The sequence below is a fragment of the Nannobrachium achirus genome, assembly GCF_963921795.1.
Source record: "Nannobrachium achirus genome assembly, chromosome: 8".
Lineage (NCBI taxonomy): Eukaryota > Metazoa > Chordata > Actinopteri > Myctophiformes > Myctophidae > Nannobrachium > Nannobrachium achirus.
In genome coordinates, this window is record NC_137817.1 from 54,261,964 (window position 1) to 54,279,916 (window position 17,953).

Sequence of the window (17,953 nt, forward strand, 5' to 3'; positions counted from 1 at the left end):
ATACAATATTTAGTGGGGGTCCCTGCTTCATCTCTCTCTCAGCTAAGGGGTCCCTGGCCTGAAAACGTTGAAGACCCCTGCCGGCCTGCCCTAAAGCAGTGATTCTCAACCTGTGGGTCGGGACCCCCAGGGGGGTCCCCACATTATTTTGGGGGGTCTCGGACAGATGATCAACTTAATGTGAAACATTGTTTTCTCATTCAACAGTAAACAAACAAACACAAAGTTTAAGTGTAGCTACTATAGAGGTTATCTGCACAATTTAAGGACAAATAAAATGACAAATTAAACACTTAAACCGCCACAGTGTCAAATATTAGAGGCAGAAATTGTGAAAATAGCCGATCTACATGCTACACGAGGCGTTGTGAGCATGTAGATCTGCTATTTTCACAATAAAACCATGTTATACAAAATGTGCTTCAACTTTTTAGTGCTCATCAGGGTTTGGGGGTCGCAGCCATAGAGTTATAATAAGAAGGTCGCAGCCTGAAAAGGTTGAGAACCATTGCCCTAAAAGAACTATAAAGCCTAACCTCAAAACCACGCCCACCTGGGCGAAACACCTGGGAAACGGGGATGCTCCTCCTCCTCCGATTCGATCTCTCCGTTCAGGAGGATTACAGGAAGTAAAGCAGTGCGGCTGCTCACAAACTGTACAATCAGTCAGACTCAGTACAGTACAAGTCAGGGAGAGAGTCCCTGCTGTGTCACTACAACAACAACAAGCGTTGATCAGAGATCACACACAGCTCAGATGATGCCATCATCATCATCATCATCATCAACACACTTGATTTGACGACAAACCGTCGAGACTGAGATAGAGAGAGAGAGATGTCGCCGGTGGGAGATATTCTGCAACAACAACAACATCGTCGCTAGCAGCAGCTTTGGAAGCTAAAAGGAGCGAGGTAAACATCATAATACGGGGACAAATGCATCATGTACCGCTCTGGTACTAGTGTTACTAGTGGTGCAACACATCGCATGTTCCTTGGGTGTATTTAACGCCTGTTGTTACTGACTGCCATGCCATTGTTTTCTTAAGTTTCCCTTTCTCACTGTTGTGTTGGCCGGGTCGCAGGAGCTCGTGTGTGTGTGTGTGTGTGTGTGTGTGTGTGTGTGTGTGTGTGTGTGAGAGAGAGAGAGAGAGAGAGAGAGAGAGAATGTTGAAATAATTTGCCCAGAATTCAGAAGTATGTCAGAGACAGAAAGGGAGAAATTGCCACTCCTTTTGGGAGAACTGAAAGAATGTGCAGTTGTTTTAGCAGCAAAATATGTCAGTTCCTGTCACAAGAAAGGGACAACCAGTAGGACACATATTATATACCATATGTTTTACCGCACCATCTCCTGTACTGTAATTTCATATTTTTTGTTGTTTGTCATAATTGTATTTGTGCTTTGGCAACATTTGTAAACTTTCATGCCAATAAAGCCAATTGAATTGAATTGAATTGAATGGCAGTCAATAAGACTGATGTAAAGTAGACCAACGTAATTGATTTTGATAAGTGTTGTCATGCTTTGCATACCACATCAGACCCACATTAACAACATGTGCAGGTATCTGTGTGTAGAATGTGTTAATGTTATCAGGGTTATGGCCTGGAATTCTGTAGCCTCGTAAACCAGTCTCCCTTCCTGCCTTCATTCGAATGATTCGAACTGAAGATGGGAGGAGTCAGTTTACTAGGCTAGGAATTCTGTGCTCCATGAAAAGACAAATACATCTACAGTATATACAGTATATATATATAATATATATATAGAGAGAGAGAGAGAATATTTAAGGTCCCCCTTAACATACACAGTAAAATCCCCATGGCTATTGTTTTTAAACTGTCCAAGGGAAGAAGACATTTGTTGTAAAGGGGAAAAAGGAGGGGTGACGAGTACAGATCCCTGGGGGTCCCCAGTCAACGAAGTTGGGGTCCCATTAGCCTGGCCATCACTTTTACTGCTTTTACGAAAGCTCTGACTGACTGACAGCTGTCAGATCCTCCTCTTAAATATTTGACAGGCAATTGATCTGCAATGGTTGCGACCTGTCTGTCTGTCTGTCTGTCTGTCTGTCTGTCTGTCTGTCTGTCAGTCAGTCAGCACCCCTGCTCTTATCTCTGCCACCGTTGACCCTATCAATGCCAAACTTTGTACACACAATCCTTGGATGGCAAATCACAACCTCCGCCCCTGATTTTTCACATGGCCCTCTTCTAGCGCCACCATCAGGCCGATTTGTGCAAAACACATTTTTGGACACTGCTCCTACAGGTTTCTGCCTAAAATCACGCAAAGCGGTTCACAGTAGGATCTCTTAAGTCATGTCATCAACATGGATTTGTCCCAAGATCAAGGCTAAGATCAAGTGTAGGTGTAGGGATGGGACCATAAGCGATATTATCGTTTATTGTGATAAAAAATCACTCACAATAACCGTATTGTGAAGATTTAATTTATTGTGATATCGTCCTCTGTCATGCGTCTGGGATCAATTCACCTTTTATTTGCCGAGCTGCATATCCGGTACCACTTAAACCCTCTATAAATTGGTAAAAGGTACTTATAATATACCTACTTGATACAGTCCTTTTTTCACTCTATCAAATGTCTTTGCCAAAAAATAGCCAATCTACAAGCTCACAGCGCGTCGTCGCGTTGTGAGCTTGTAGATTGTCTATTTTTGGGCAAATGTTCCGCCCCAGGATAATGGATTTTGATTAGGGGTCTTAAACAGGGAGTCCGGGACCCCTAGGGGGTCCTCAGAGTTACTACAGGGGGTCCTCCAAATCTTTGAGTGATAGAAACCTTTTTTCTCCTTTTTTATATTACGTCCATATTCTGAGAACTTTAGCCAAATTGTATTGTATATGTGGTTTTGTGTGTCTTTAAAAAAGGAAAAAAACAAAATAATATATTGTTTAAAAAAAAATAAAAAAAATAGCAGATCTACAAGTAGATCGGCTATTTTTGGCAAAGAGGTTTGGTGTAGAGGGGAAAAGAGCAGACTAAGTACAGAGTGAAAGGTCAAGTTTATTAAGTATTGATGATTCAAGTGGTTAAATATCTGAAAACACAAATTGACATGAATCCAAAATACACTGATGATTGTGCTGTCAAACGATGAAACTATATGGAATCTGGGGGTCCCTGCTTCATCTCTCTCTCAGCTAAGGGGTCCTTGGCCTGAAAACGTTGAAGACCCCTGATCGCGTAAATTGTGATTTCTTTTGTCAGAATAATGGTGAAATGTCATTTTCATATGGTCCCATCCCTGCTCAGGTGTTGCTGTTCCTGGCCTCCCCCCAGCAGCAGCAGCAGCAGCAGCAGAAGAGCATGCTGGACATTGGCAAGTGGCCAGTGTTTGCTCTGCTGCTCCCAGAGGAGCTGAGGCTGATCCGCCAGGCCTGTGTGTTTGGCAGCGCCGCCAACGAAGCCCTCTACGTCACCGTCAACGATGAGGTGAGTAGGTGTAAGTCACTGTTTACCAGGCACGTGCACACATAGACATCAAAGGGGGCTTGAGCCCCTGCTCTTTTATCCGTCTGTAAAAAGTGCCCTCTCCAGACCATGAATGCAGTAGGGATGGGACGATATGAAAATTTCGTATCACGATTATTGTGACAAAATAAATCGCGATTTACGATATTATCGCGATAATCAAAATCCATTATCCTGGGGTGGAACATTTGCCAAAAAAATAGCAGATCTACAAGTAGATCTTGTAGATCGGATATTTTTTGTTAAAGACAATTGATAAAGAGTGAAAAAAAGACTGTATCTAGTACGTATATTTTAAGTATCTTTTCCCAATTCACCCTTTGTCAGCCTTCTGATTGGTCCCTGACTGACCAACCAGCAGGCTCTTTCTGCCTTGTCCCGCCCTGGTTCCACCTTTTCTATGTTGAATTTGCTAAAACATAATTTTTGGAGAAATAAAAACATTTAAAAACATGCCCAGTCACTATTAGGGCTGTCCTCGACTCGGGATTTTTGAAGTCGATTCGAGTCGTGGGGTTCATTCCGACGCGTCGACGAATCGTTTTATAGTCTACTTTGTGTAAAAAAAAGAAAAAAAAAAAAAAAGTGTTGCTTTAAACGTCCACATCAACATAACACAATAATACATTAAGATGATTGAATACACAGTGTTTTCTGTGATATCGGTGCGCGAGCAAAAACGTTATCTGCATAGCAATTAGGGGTGCAACGGTTCACGGTATAAAACCGAACCGTACGGTACGCCCTGCACGGTTCAATACGCCTATGAACCGCGGTCTTGTTTGCAAATTAATTAATTTCTTACAGCTGGCCACTGTGCATCATGCCCTAGATCTCCACTAGCAGTACGTGCTGCACAAAACCCCGCCCCGCGAGTAAATAATGTCCAATCACCGTAGCCTTCACCCCCACCTACTGACTGTAACAAGAGCCGAGGATCACACACTCGCAGCATACTAGCAGAACAGTCGAGTCCTCGCAGAGACGGAAAAACGGAACAGTAAAGAAAAAGCATGGCAAGTGGCGGTAGAGAGGAGAGAGAGAGACCAAAGTTTACCGAAGCGCCTGCTTCTTTTAAGTCCGCGGTGTGGCGACATTTCGGGTTCCCTGTCCAGTACGGTGATGAAGGAGAGAAAATAGTGGACAGAAACAACACGATGTGCAAGCATTGCTTGCACATCGTCCGTTACTCGAGTGGAAACACTTCCAATATGAGCGCCCATCTGAGCCGTCACCACCCAGACGTGACACTCTCTCAGTCTCAAACCAGGACATCACAGGTAACACCCGGCAACAAATCACAGTCCACCATAGCCGATGCTTTCCATGAGCCGTACAGCTTTAACGCCCAAAGACACAAGACGATAACCCGTGCAGTGGGGGTGTTCATTGCTAAAGATATGCAGCCGTTCTCCGTGGTTGAGGATGCAGGCTTTGTTTACTTGATGAAAACTATGGATCCACGTTACGCTCTCCCCAGTCGTACATATTTCAATGACACTGTAATCCCCGACCTCTATGAAACAACTCGCCAAAAAATCGAGGATGAGATGTCTAAAGCACCAAACCCCTCACTGACCACTGATGGGTGGACGTCTCGGGCAGTCGAAAGTTACCTCACTGTGACGTCCCACTATATGCTGGACTGGGAAATGAAAAGCGCTGTCCTGCAAACTCGCCCCATATATGAAAGCCACACGAGCGCCAACTTGGCCGACGAACTGTGCAATGCAGTGGACGAGTGGAAGTTGAAGCGGCCAAATTGTACCATCCCAGTCACCACTGATAATGCCTCAAATATTGTCAACGCCGTCAATGAGGCCGAGGGACTGGGGCCACAGATCGGCTGCTTTGCCCACACTGTTAATCTGGCAGCCAAGAAGGCAGTGTCAATCAGCTCTGTGTGTCGCCTCCTTGGGAAAGTGAGGCGAGTGGTCGGTTTCTTTCACAAGAGCACCACAGCCAACGGTGTTTTGAAAGAGAAACAAAAATCATTAGATTTGAAACAACTGATGTTAATCCATGATGTCACCACTAGGTGGAATACAACACATGACATGTTGGAGCGATATGTGGAACAGCAGCCTGCCATCTATTCTGCATTAATGGACAAAGGTGTCAAGAAGAATGTCACCAAGGACATGGCAATGTTGAATGATAATGAACAACGAATGGCAGAACAACTCATTGAACTACTGCAACCACTGAAGAAAGTGACAAAACTCATGAGCAGTGAAACAACGCCCACTACATCAATGATCCTCCCTCTGAAGGATATTATCCTCAGAGACACAGAGCCAGGAGATGAGGACTCCCCTACAATCACAGAATGCAAAGCAGCCATTAAAAAGGACATGGAAAAAAGATACACAAACCCTGACCTCCAAAAGTACCTCAAGAAATTCACAGCCCTGGATCCCAGGTTTAAATCCATGCCATTCATTGATGAACCCTCCATGCCATTCATTGATGAACCCTCCATGCCATTCATTGATGAACCCTCCATGCCATTCATTGATGAACCCTCCATGCCATTCATTGATGAACCCTCCATGCCATTCATTGATGAACCCTCCATGCCATTCATTGATGAACCCTCCATGCCATTCATTGATGAACCCTCCCGCGCCCAAGTCTTCAGGGATCTCACCATTCATTGATGAACCCTCCCGCGCCCAAGTCTTCAGGGATCTCACCACAGAAATCTTGGAGCACGAACAGCAGGTATTTGATTATCATGTTTTTGTATTTTGTTATTTTATTATTGCATTATATATGATGTTTTTAATTATTATTGACACAAATGCATATATTCTGCTTCTGTGAAGTCAATTTAAAGGACCTCAATGGAAATAATGTGTGTATGGAACACAAAAAAGCATTACATTAGTTCCATTGTGGTCCTTTAAATTGAGTTCACAGAAGCAGAATATACATTTAGTTGTGCTGTTACCTGTTATATCTAATATCTTAAATTAAAACATGTGTTATTATTCTATCTTGCAGAGTCGAGCAGAGACGGAGACTGAGGAAAGGCCATCCGCATCCACAGAGGGACGGAATCCATCCTCCCCTCCTCCCCAGAAGAGGACAGCCATGGCAGAGCTATTTGGAAAGGTTTATAAAACACAGCAGCAACAGGTCAGGCCTCTTCACGTGCTACTTGAGGAGGAAGTCAACTTATACATGTTAGTGGACTGCATTAATGTGGATGACAATCCTTTTAAATGGTGGAAGGAAAATGAGGGCAAGTTCCCCCATTTGGCAAAAGCTGCTCAACGTTACCTCTCTGTGCCAGGAACCTCTGTTCCTAGCGAAAGAGTTTTCTCCACTGCAGGAGACATTGTTAGTGCATGCCGTTCTCGCCTTGCTCCAGAGAATGTTGACAGGCTTGTTTTTCTGTAAAAGAACCTAAAGATTGATTGATTTGATTGAAGTGTTTGTTGAAGTGCTGCTAGCCATCTTTTATGTTCCCTCTACTGTATTGCACTGTATTTGGCTGTCAGTTGCCAGATGTTAATGTGAACATTTTCTTTTGAAATGGTTTCCCTTTTATACTACTGTATACCGTGTATACTATACAGTATTCCAGTAGCCAGAGAGCTACAGTAAGACGAGGCACTTTGTTATTGTTTACATTTTATATATTTTAATACAACTGTATAATTTAAAGAGGAGTTAAGGCTAAGAAGAGGCACTGTCATAATTCAGTTTGCTTAAAGCAAAATAAAAAGAGATTTTTGAGAGTCAAACTTCTTGTTTTTTTATGCAAAACACGTACCGAAACCGTACCGAAACCGTGACCCCAAAACCGAGGTACGAACCGAACCGTGGGCTAAGCGAACCGTTGCACCCCTAATAGCAATGTACCATTAAAACAAATAAAACATCTCCGCTGTTCAACCCTGCCCCGTCTCTCTGCAGCGTGCAGTAGAGATGAGACATTCGCGAACGATTCCGCTCTCTTGAACGGCTCTTTTAAATGAGCGATTGGATTCAGTCCGCAGTCGCGGGACACCGATCACTGACAGAGTAATCAGTCGGTGGCGAGAACGGATTCATTTCAGAAACGGATCATAAACAGCGGGAGGCACAGCTCCCGCTAGAGCCAGCAGTGTGGACATGTCATGGACGCAAACACAGCGAAACAAACATCATCATGGATTACTACAACACTGGAACAATTCAGAAGCACTTTAATTAGAATATGTAACTAGTAGCCTACACTTGAGTATGTTAATTTGACTTTAGTAGATTGTTTAATTACTTTGTGGACGTGCGTTTGTGCTGTGGCAGATCATTTAATATGGGATTTTGACAGCAGTGCTTCTCCTCCGGAACACCGTCCCGGCTCCGAATGTTTTAACGATGCAGCGATTCTGGCCGTTCCGTCTCACTTTCACCCCTACGCTGGTGCGAGACAATAAATAACTGTTCGCCAATTGCTACATCTCTCAATTGGAAATACATGACACCAGTGCACTGTTGGCAACAGTGCACCGCAGTTGTAGGCTAACTAGTGATATAAAAAAATGTATATTTTCGACTCCTCGACTCAAACAATTGGCGTCGATTCCCGGGGCTTAAAGCGACGCGTCGATTCGTCGATTTTTAGAGGACAGGCCTAGTCACTATACTGAACCTGAGAGGCTCCTTTTGACTGAAACCAAGTTTAAATAAGAATTGAATACACAAAATAACAAGAAGAAGCAACTGAATTTCAATGGTAGTGGATGGAGAGAAAGGACTTTTGTCCCACCAAGACACAGCAACCAATGGGAGCGAAGAGGGGTGGGACAACGGGCGGGACTTGACAAAGGGTGAATTATAGAGGGTTTAAGTGGTACCAGATATGCAGCTCGGCAAATAGAAGCTGAATTGATCCCAGTGCATGACGGAGGACAATATCACGATAAATTAAATCTCCACAATACGATTATCGTGAGTGTTTTTTATCACGATAAACGATAATATCGCGTATCGTCCCATCCCTAGAATGCAGTTTTTACTATGGTGAAAGAAATGCAAATGCCCCTCTTTCCATGCCATACCTGAAGGCAGCATTCAAGAGAATTGCCTTGTACCAAACTCTCCTGAACTTGAATACAGCATCTTATGTTGAAAGAATCCATGCCGTTACGCCACATCTCCAGTATTGAATTGATTATGCTTAATTCAGTATGGTATGAAGCGCAGAAAATCTAGAGGTCACTCAATGGGTTGTAGTCCTTAGGGTGGTCGTATTCCATTCGATAGCCTTCTTTTATCGCAACAGTTCTCAAATCTATGCTGCTGTGTTCGGCTGTTCGCACTTTGTTGTATTTCTCCCAGTAGCCATGGGATTTCTTTTTTTAATCGTTTTTTTAAACTCACTTTGGGTGTGTGTAATCTGTGTGAAGTATATGTGTCTCCGATGTCTTGGTATAGTGTCCAGGTGGTTAGAAAGTGTAGCTCTGTTTCCATCACACTTTGTGTGCAGTGGTTACATATCGTCACTGTCGGGCAGAAACCTCGTGTCTCCAAGTTTCTCATTTTCTTTCTCGCAAAGTAAAGCACTGCTTCATCATACAAAGCCGTCGTGCAGAAGTAGTGAAAACAGCCGATCTACAAGCACACAGCGCGAGGCGTTGTGTGCTTGTAGAGTGTCTGTTTTCACTATAGTTTGAGTCATTTTTAAAATGATAAATGCAAAACGAACGCCTTTGGACATGCAAGGTTTCCACCCGACAACGACGATATATAATATATACATATATATAATTTTCAAATGCTTCTGGTCATACAGTCTGGAGCAACGAAGCTCTGATCATGAGCAAGCGATATAGTGGATGTGAAGCCTCTTCTCCACTTCTGTTTCATCATTACAGTCGCGGAAGTTTATCCTAATATAAATCAAATCGATTCCCATCCTTTTCTGGATCACGGCCCACTTGAAAATCTCAAAAAGCGTTTGTGGACCACCCACAAAGGATGGGTGGGCCACATGCAGTTTCGTTTTTATAAATACCACAAATCAAATCAATTGTTCCAGCTTTGATCAATGGAACTAGCGTGGTATAGTTTACCTTAACTTCCTAATTATCCGTATTTTAAAGAAAAATAGAATGCCATGACATTTATTTTTGAATAAACATTTCATAGCTACAGTATATTATTAAAAATCGAACCTCTGTTCGAAGTGGAGCTGTGTGTGTGTGTGTGTGTGTGTGTGTGTGTGTGTGTGTGTGTGTGTGTGTGTGTGTGTGTGTGTGTGTGTGTGTGTGTGTGTGTGTGTGTGTGTGTGTGTGTGTGTGTGTGTGTGTGTGTGTGTGTGTGTGTGTGTGTGTGTGTGTGTGTGTGTGTGTGTGTGTGTGTGTGTGTGCGTGCGTGCGTGTGTGTGTATTGCAGTTGATGCTCAGGGCAGGCTAGACTCAACAGCACCTCTCTGGTCACCCAGGGTTACTACATACAGGCTACATACATTACAGACCCACAGACCCACCCACCCACATACCCACATACCTACACACACGGCCACGTATAGGGGAGCTTGTGTTCCACACAGCTCCAAAAAATCTTACTGTTTTGACAATTATTTGGGAGCCCACTTGCAGAATCCAGGTTGAGAATTGCTGATCAACTGTTTTTCTACTTTCTTCTTATGATTGAATAGAAAGAAATGATTTCCGCTGTAAATGTTCTTTTTCAAATATAAAGTTGTCAAATATGTCAGTAATTTCTTTGTATATTTAGGTGGAGGTGTGCAACTTCAAAGCCTACGAGCCAAACAGGAATGTAATTGTCAACGTTAATCTCAATTATTTGAGTGACAATTAATTGTCATGTAAAATGTCATAATCGTGACAGCCCTAGGCATCTCACTCAGTGGTATTCTGCCCCCCCCCCCCCCCCACCCCCCAACACACAAACACAGGTATAAGCAGATCAAACGAGGCTATATTTAGTCGCAGTCAGAGGCCTAATACCCCAGTGAGCCTTGTTTGTGTCCCGCACTGACCCGCAGGAAGCTGAAGTAGAAGTGTCCTTTACTCCACTACTTCCTTTACAACTGCAGTGCATTGTGGGTCAGGAAAACGATCCATTGTGGAGCAGTCTGTTTTATCCAGCTCAGTGGCCTTGTGGTTAGAGTGTCCGCCCTGAGACTGGGAGGTCAGGGTTTGATCCCCGGTTGGGTCATACGTACCAAAGACTGTAAAAACAGGACCCAATGCCTACTGATTTCCTGAGCGCGGCATGGATGCGGCTCACCACTCCAAGAGATGGGTCAAATGCAGAGGACAAATCTTGCATACAGCAATGTATGTGACAAATAGTAGGAATCTTAATCTTATCCAGCTGGCTTTAGCTGTAGCGTATATGAGAACCCTATTGACAAAAACATAGACAGTAGGGGGGCTACCGCTGAATATTGTAGTAATTGGAAAGTGTTTTTCTTTTTTTCCTGATGGAGTGAAAGGAGGAATGTTTTGACAAGCTGAAAAGAGAGAACAACCAGTTTTTACTCAACAAGTTCAGTTAAAAATGTGCGATTGGTGCTTCTATAGGACAGGGTTCCCCAATAGGCGGCCCGTGGGCCATTTGCGGCCTGCGGGAGGCTACTGTCTGGCCCCCACCACCAACCCCAGTAATAATGGTGGTATAAGAGCAGCAACAACACTAGTATATCGTCGTTGTTGGGTGGAAACCTTGTATCTCAAAATGTGTACATTCTTTCAAAAAGTAAAGCCCTGCTTCATCATACGAGGCCGGCGCACAAAAGTAGTGAAAGCAGCAGATCTACAAGCACACAACGCCTCGCATCCGAGCTCTCAAAAAACAAAGGGTGTAAAATTATGGTACTTTATTCATTACAGAAATAATGAGTTTGTTATATTGACGAGCCATTGTGTTTCAAAACACAAGAGTTTTCAGCACCTTTCCTTGTCTCTCCATCCCTTGTACAGATCAATCTAAAGAAATTATAATATTGTGTCATTTTCTTGAAACTTTCATATATCTTTTGAAACTTTCATATGTTCTAGATACTGTACATTGCACATTCAGTGAATTATTCCAAACCTTTGTTAAGATTTTGATTTTTTATGGCATACAGCTCATGAATATCTAAAGTCCACATTTCAAAATATTACATTATTACACAAGACCACTCAAAACAAGGATTTATAATAGAGAAACATTTCACAGACTTTCTTTATGCAAACTCATCACGGAAGCCTATGCATCTCCATTATCCCACAGCCAGTGATTTGCAGGCTTTTCATATTTTAACGTGTGAAATTAAATTCACATCGAGTAACAGGACAGGACAGAAAATATCCATGCTAGTTTTCGACTGACGAAACAGAGGTGGGGCTCTAGAATGGCTGTCCTAAACAGGTACAGCATTTAGTGAATATTTCTATTCACTACTGACATTTTACTGATGTCAGTAAAATGTGTGATTTGCCATACTGTTGCCTCCTAAATCTAGGTATCGTTTAAAACCCATTTAGGCCTAGAATTATTGAATGCTTTACCAGTGAAAAATAGCAGATATACAAGCTCACAGCGCGGAACCGAGTGCCACGCTGTGAGCTTGTAGATCTGCTATTTTTGAAAAAATCGTAAAAATGTGTGCAAATCTTTGAATTATGTATTTTCAAAGCGAACGTTTGTAACTCAAATTTTGCTTCTGGGTGGTCCCTGGAATTAAATATTTTGAGATGCGGGTCCGTGGCCAAATACATGTAATTTTGGGGGTCCTTCACATGAAGGACCACTGACATAGTAGTCTCTCAAGAACAGACTAACTGAGCTCCAGCTAAGTGAAAAAGACCTTTTAATTGACGATGGCTCGCCAGATTGAAACATAGGGTTTTTCAAAAAATCTTAGAAGGATTCAAAAGACACTGGGTTTAACTAGAGCTTCATGCTCGCCCTCGTTCTGCCTTTCCGAAATCCGAACGGGCGTAAATTCAGCTCGTCTTGGTAATTGCTCCGACGGGGGAGACAAGTCAAGTTGAGCCAGCAGTATCCTGGGTTTTGGCTCAAGTGGGCTTGACTAATCTTGTTTTTACAATAAATTCTCAGCAGCCGTAAGCTACTGGCGGAGGTCTGGAGTGCTGTCTCACTGCTGCTGAATCATCCGGTAGATATATTGGTATTTTGTCTGCAGATTCCTCATCTTTCCTGCTGCAGCCCCCAGGAGTTAATACCATGGCTTACAGCACCGTCTGCCTTCTGGATAATAATGATTTAAAAATCTCTTTTAAAACGTAGCTTCTCAAAACAGATGCCTTTTGGTAGTGTGTGGTTGCTTGAGACGCTCGTCTAGAAGTCCAATGGTTCTCAAGTCTCAACCTTTTCAGGCGGTGACCCCCAAAATAATCATATTTGAACTGTCCCTGACCCTGACAGCACTTGGAATTGTAGGGGCTGAGGGTGCATTACATAACATTTCCAAAGAATGGGTGAAAATAGCCTTTCACAATGTTTGCCTCTTTCTCACGCAGTACAGCCTGAGCGCAGCAGGTGCTCTGAGCCTTTGATGAGGCATCGGGCTGTTATAGAGCGGTAACAGACCGCTGATTTCAACGACTGACCAATCAAAATAAAGTATTCAACCAAGCTGTGTAATAACTCTCTTTAATTGCCTGTGGCACCCTGTGTGTGTGTGTGTGTGTATGACGTTTTGAAGCAGATTCTCCTTGGCTGGCAAACCACAACCTCCACCCCTCATTTCTCACATGGCCCTCTTCTAGCGCCACCATCAGTCTAATTTTTGCAAAACACATTTTTGGACACTGCTCCTACAGATTTTGGCCTAAAATCACGCAAAGCGGTACACAGTACAGTCATGTCATCAACATGGATCTGTCCCATTTCCCATTTTCCCTCCTAATTGGCTACGATTGCCTTCTAAAGTTTGTGTATGCGACCTGAAGTGGCTGATATTGATGTTTTGACGTCATCCTCAGGTCTTTGCTCTGGGCACCAACTGCAGCGGCTGCCTGGGACTGGGGGACCTGCAGAGCACCATCGAGCCGCGCAGGATTGACCTGCTGTGTGGGAAGAAGATTGTGTCGCTCAGCTATGGAACGGGACCCCACGTGGTTATCGCCACAGCAGGTGCAGTACGACAGTAGTTCTCAACCTGTGGGTCAGGACTCCCAGGGGTGGTTCCCAAAATATTAACTTAAAGTGCAACAAGGTTGAGGCTTATATAGAGGGGGGGGGGGGGGGGGGGCACGGTCCTTCTAGCTGTGTTGTCTCACAGCTAGAAGGTCCTGGGTTCGATTCCCACCGGGGGATGCTGTGGGCGCTGGGGGCGTGTTCTCTCCTCCGCTTCATCAGCGCCCACACCCTAGGTGGGGTTGGCGAAAGGGCCCTTCTGTGTGGAGTTTGCTTGTTCTCCTTGTGTCTCCTAGGGTAGGTACCCTCACAAAAACATGCAGTAATCCTGGTCTGTATAATGCCTCCCCCTGGCCAGCCGGGGCGCCTGATGGAGGGGAAAGGAACTGGTTGGAATAACGTGTTCCTTCCGAGCAGGTGAAAAGAAGCAACTTGGACTACTCATGCATAGAGGGAAGCATGAGGTCAGTCCGTTGTCTCCCCAGGCGCGGCAGAGGGAGAGCAGAGACCAGGATTACATAGGCAATTGGCACTGGGTGAAAAAAAAAGGGCTACAAAAATCGTGGGATAAAAAATAAATAAAAAAAGTGTATAGAGCAGGGGTCTTCAACGTTTTCAGGCCGGGGACCCCCAAACTGATGGGGAGAAGGAGCAGGGACCCCCTACCACCTCGTAGGGTGGGGGGGGGGGGGGGGGGTCGGGGCTACGACATATTTTTTTATTTTAAACATGTACAAGTTACAGCGAGCAGGGTGGGCCGTACCACTACCATTTCTAAACATACTACTTATTAACTGAGAACCAATGTAAATAATATCAACAATCTGTCAATTGCATAGTAATCATGTATTCAAGCTATTCAAAATGGATAGAATCATGATTTTCTTTTTTACATAAATGTAAAAAAAAAAAAAAAAAAATGAAATCTTTTTTTTTTTTTTTAAGCAATAATTTCGCGGACCCCCTGCAGTACCTCCGCGGACCCCCTAGGGGTCGCGGACCCCCTGTTGAAGACCCCTGGTATAGAGGGTATCTGCACATTTCTAAAGGGACAATTTGAGGACTTTTTAACTTTTTAGGACCTCTGAAATGACAAAATTAAACATTGGCCAAATTGTCAAATATTAGAGGCAGAAAATGTGAAAATAGCCGATCTACGAGCTCACAACGCCTCGCAACACGAGGCGTTGTGAGCATGTAGATCTGCTATTTTCACAATAGAGACGTGTTTTACAAAATGTAATGCCTCAACTCTTACAACAAAAGTGCTCGTCAGGGTGGGTAAAATATGATTATTTTGGGGTCGCGGCCTGAAAAAGGTTGAGAACCAATGCACTATGGTGTGCTGTAACAGAACACAATGCAATTGTTTTTAGTTTTTTTTTCTTCTCTGCTAATAAGATTAGTGTTAAGCTACTCTGCATCTTGCAAAGTAGCTGCTATTGTTTTATTTTCCCCCCTTTTTTTCTCTCCTTTTTTATTTTTTTATTTTTTTTGTTTATCCACTCTTTAAGAAGTCTGGAAAAGGAATTATTTAGAACATGACCCTATTTGCTCCAGTGGAACAGTGTTTATTTTCTTTACTAAAACTATGACGAAAAAATTTGTCGACTGCCTTTTTTCACTTTGTAACTAAACAAAAACGTAATAAAAACTAAGCTATGATCACTAAACTAAGACTAAATATATTGATAATTTTGTCAACAAATAAAACCTAGACTAAAATGTTAGGGAGAGACTAGTGGAGAAGAGATCCAGTAGAACTAAAAGACAAATCATTTTATGTTTGTTTGTGCTCTGGTATTGCACTTTGAAAATAGCAGATCTACAAGTTCGCAAAGTGTTGCAGCATGAACGCTGCGAGCTTGTAGATCTGCTATTTTCAAAGCGCAATGCGCATGCAACCAAGTGTAAAATCTGCCATTAAGACACCATGAAGGTCTGGAAAAATGCATTAGAGTCGACAAAATCAACTGTTGATTCAGTTGACCAAAATCTTGTGATATTTAGTTGACCAACCCTGAAACATTTTAGATTTATAAAATATGCCATCAAAATCAACACTGCTTCTACATATAATCGTCTAATCGCAATTATTTTAGGTAGTCGCAATTATTTTTGCATATTCGTCATAATCGTTTCCATGTTGAAAAATGTTCATATTTTTTCAAACACTGGAAATAGCCGATCTACAAGCTCACAACTGGGAGCTTGTAGATCGGCTATTTCCACTATCAATGTTCTTTTTCTAAGTATAAAGTTGTCAAACATGTCAGTGATTTATATGTATGTTTAGGTTATGTCATATTATATTACTTCAAAGCCTACAAGCCAAAGAGAAATGTAATTGTCAACGACAAAAACACAATTAAATTGTTAACTCATTAAATGCCTGGCCCGAGTTTCCCCGAGTTATTTCAGTACCCCCAGGATGCCACGGCCCGAGTTTCCCGAGTTGGCAGCCATTTTGAAAAAAAATTAAAGATTTTCCAAAAATGCCTAAAATGTATTAGGCATGATCGCAATCGCGAAATTGCATGTTTAGCCCCATAACAAACACATCTTTCAAAATGGCAGCCATGTTTGTTTGTTTTTTTTTACTTTGAAGGCTTCTATCTCATGAATGCCTGAACGGATTTCCAAGCAGATTTTTTTGTTTGAAAGCTATGGTTCTGATCTAGGCATGGGCGTGCACGATCCGTGCACTAAAAATGTATCTGTGCACTAGAAATGTAGGAACGTGGCATCCTGGTACTTGGTGGCCATCTTGAAAAGGCAATGAATAAGTTAATAGCAATTATGTGAGTGACATTTAATCGACATGTAAAATGTCATAATGGTGACGGCCCTACTGATTGTGCTTCCTAGATGGAGAGGTGTACGCGTGGGGCCACAACGGCTACAGCCAGCTGGGCAACGGGACCACCAACCACGGCCTGACCCCAGCCCTGGTCTCCACCAACCTGCTCAGCAAGAGGGTGACGGAGGTGGCCTGCGGCTCCCATCACACCATCGCACTGACAGCAGATGGAGAGGTGACCTGTCTGTCCGCAACTAATGGAAGCATGATTAGCACACACTGTAAAATGACGAGTGTTCATTTAAAACACGGGCACGATTTGTGCGAATCTTTGGATATATCTATTTTTAAAGTGAACATTTGTAACTCAAATATTTGCTTCTGGGGTGTCCCTGGTACATAATATTTTGAGATGGGGGTCGGGCAGCCAAATACAGTACACATAATTCTTGAAACATGAAAATGTTTCAGAACCACTGATGTAGAAACATGCGTTTTTAAAAAAAAACATATTTTTAGATTTAGAAGAAATTTAAAGAATCGGGTAAAAAATATTCAAAGACTTGAATGTTGAATGTTCTTTCAAAAATAGCAGATCTACAAGCTGCCGTGCTGTGAGCTTGTATATCTGCTATTTTTGGAGTGGTGAAAGCACTCCCAATAGACAGGTATGTCTGTGGGTGGCTGGCTGGCTGGCTGGCTATGTGGCTGGCTGGCTATGTCTGTAGCCTGGCAATACCTCTAGTGGCCACACACAACACACATGTTAAAGGAGGGGTGCTGTTTAGCAGGCCAGGCACACTCAACACACACGCACGCACGCACGCACGCATGCACACACATGGTATAGCTGCTCAGATTCACCACTCCACTTCGATCCGAGGTTCGATTTTCAGTAGTTAAAGCATAAAATAACGGTTAAATTAATAATGCGTTCCTGGTCTAAATGGGGTTTCATTCCTTTTTCCCCTGTGTGTTCCAGGTATTTGCGTGGGGTTACAACAACTCGGGCCAGGTGGGCTCAGGCTCCACGGCCAACCAGCCCACGCCCCGGCGGGTCAGCAGCTGTCTGCAGAGCAAGGTGGTGGTCAACATAGCCTGCGGACAGCTCTGCTCCATGGCCGTGCTGGACAATGGAGAGGTAAACCCGTCCCCAACTCATGAGCCTGCTTCTTTGACAAGAACAATTTACTATTTAGGCATTTTAGCAGATTCCCCTTCCGTAGCTGATACGGAAGGTGAAGCTGATTTGTGCAGTTTCAGTTGCTCCACCAAAACTGTTGGGTGACAGGTTTTCCTCCAATCAGGATAGAGTGGGGCCTTCCTCCAATCATGGTCGAGTGGGGGCGGGCCTTACGCTCACCAAGGCCAAGGCCCCACTTGATCATGATTGGAGGAAGGCCCCCGTCTGTCAAATACATGAAAACTGAAACTTAAGTGTAATCACTTAACCTACCTTTAACAACGTAATCTCTCTGTTAGACTTGGTCGTACAATGATTTTGTGTTTAAACATTGTGACTTGCAGGCCTACGGATGG

General features: G+C 43.3%; 1 protein-coding gene across 1 annotated transcript in view; it reads left to right on the forward strand.

Moving 5' to 3' along the window:
* Positions 1-697: 697 nt before the first annotated feature.
* The window catches only part of rcbtb2 (regulator of chromosome condensation (RCC1) and BTB (POZ) domain containing protein 2), a gene marked incomplete at its 3' end in the record, with an annotated part of 33,938 nt that continues 16,682 nt past the window's right edge, over positions 698-17,953 (forward strand). Inside the window, exons 1-5 of the mRNA XM_080732297.1 lie at positions 698-914; positions 3,286-3,465; positions 13,461-13,611; positions 16,483-16,649; positions 17,397-17,555. Coding sequence (XP_080588423.1) covers positions 3,340-3,465; positions 13,461-13,611; positions 16,483-16,649; positions 17,397-17,555 — 603 coding nt within the window. The 5' untranslated portion in view covers positions 698-914; positions 3,286-3,339. The remainder of the gene's footprint in view (positions 915-3,285; positions 3,466-13,460; positions 13,612-16,482; positions 16,650-17,396; positions 17,556-17,953) is intronic.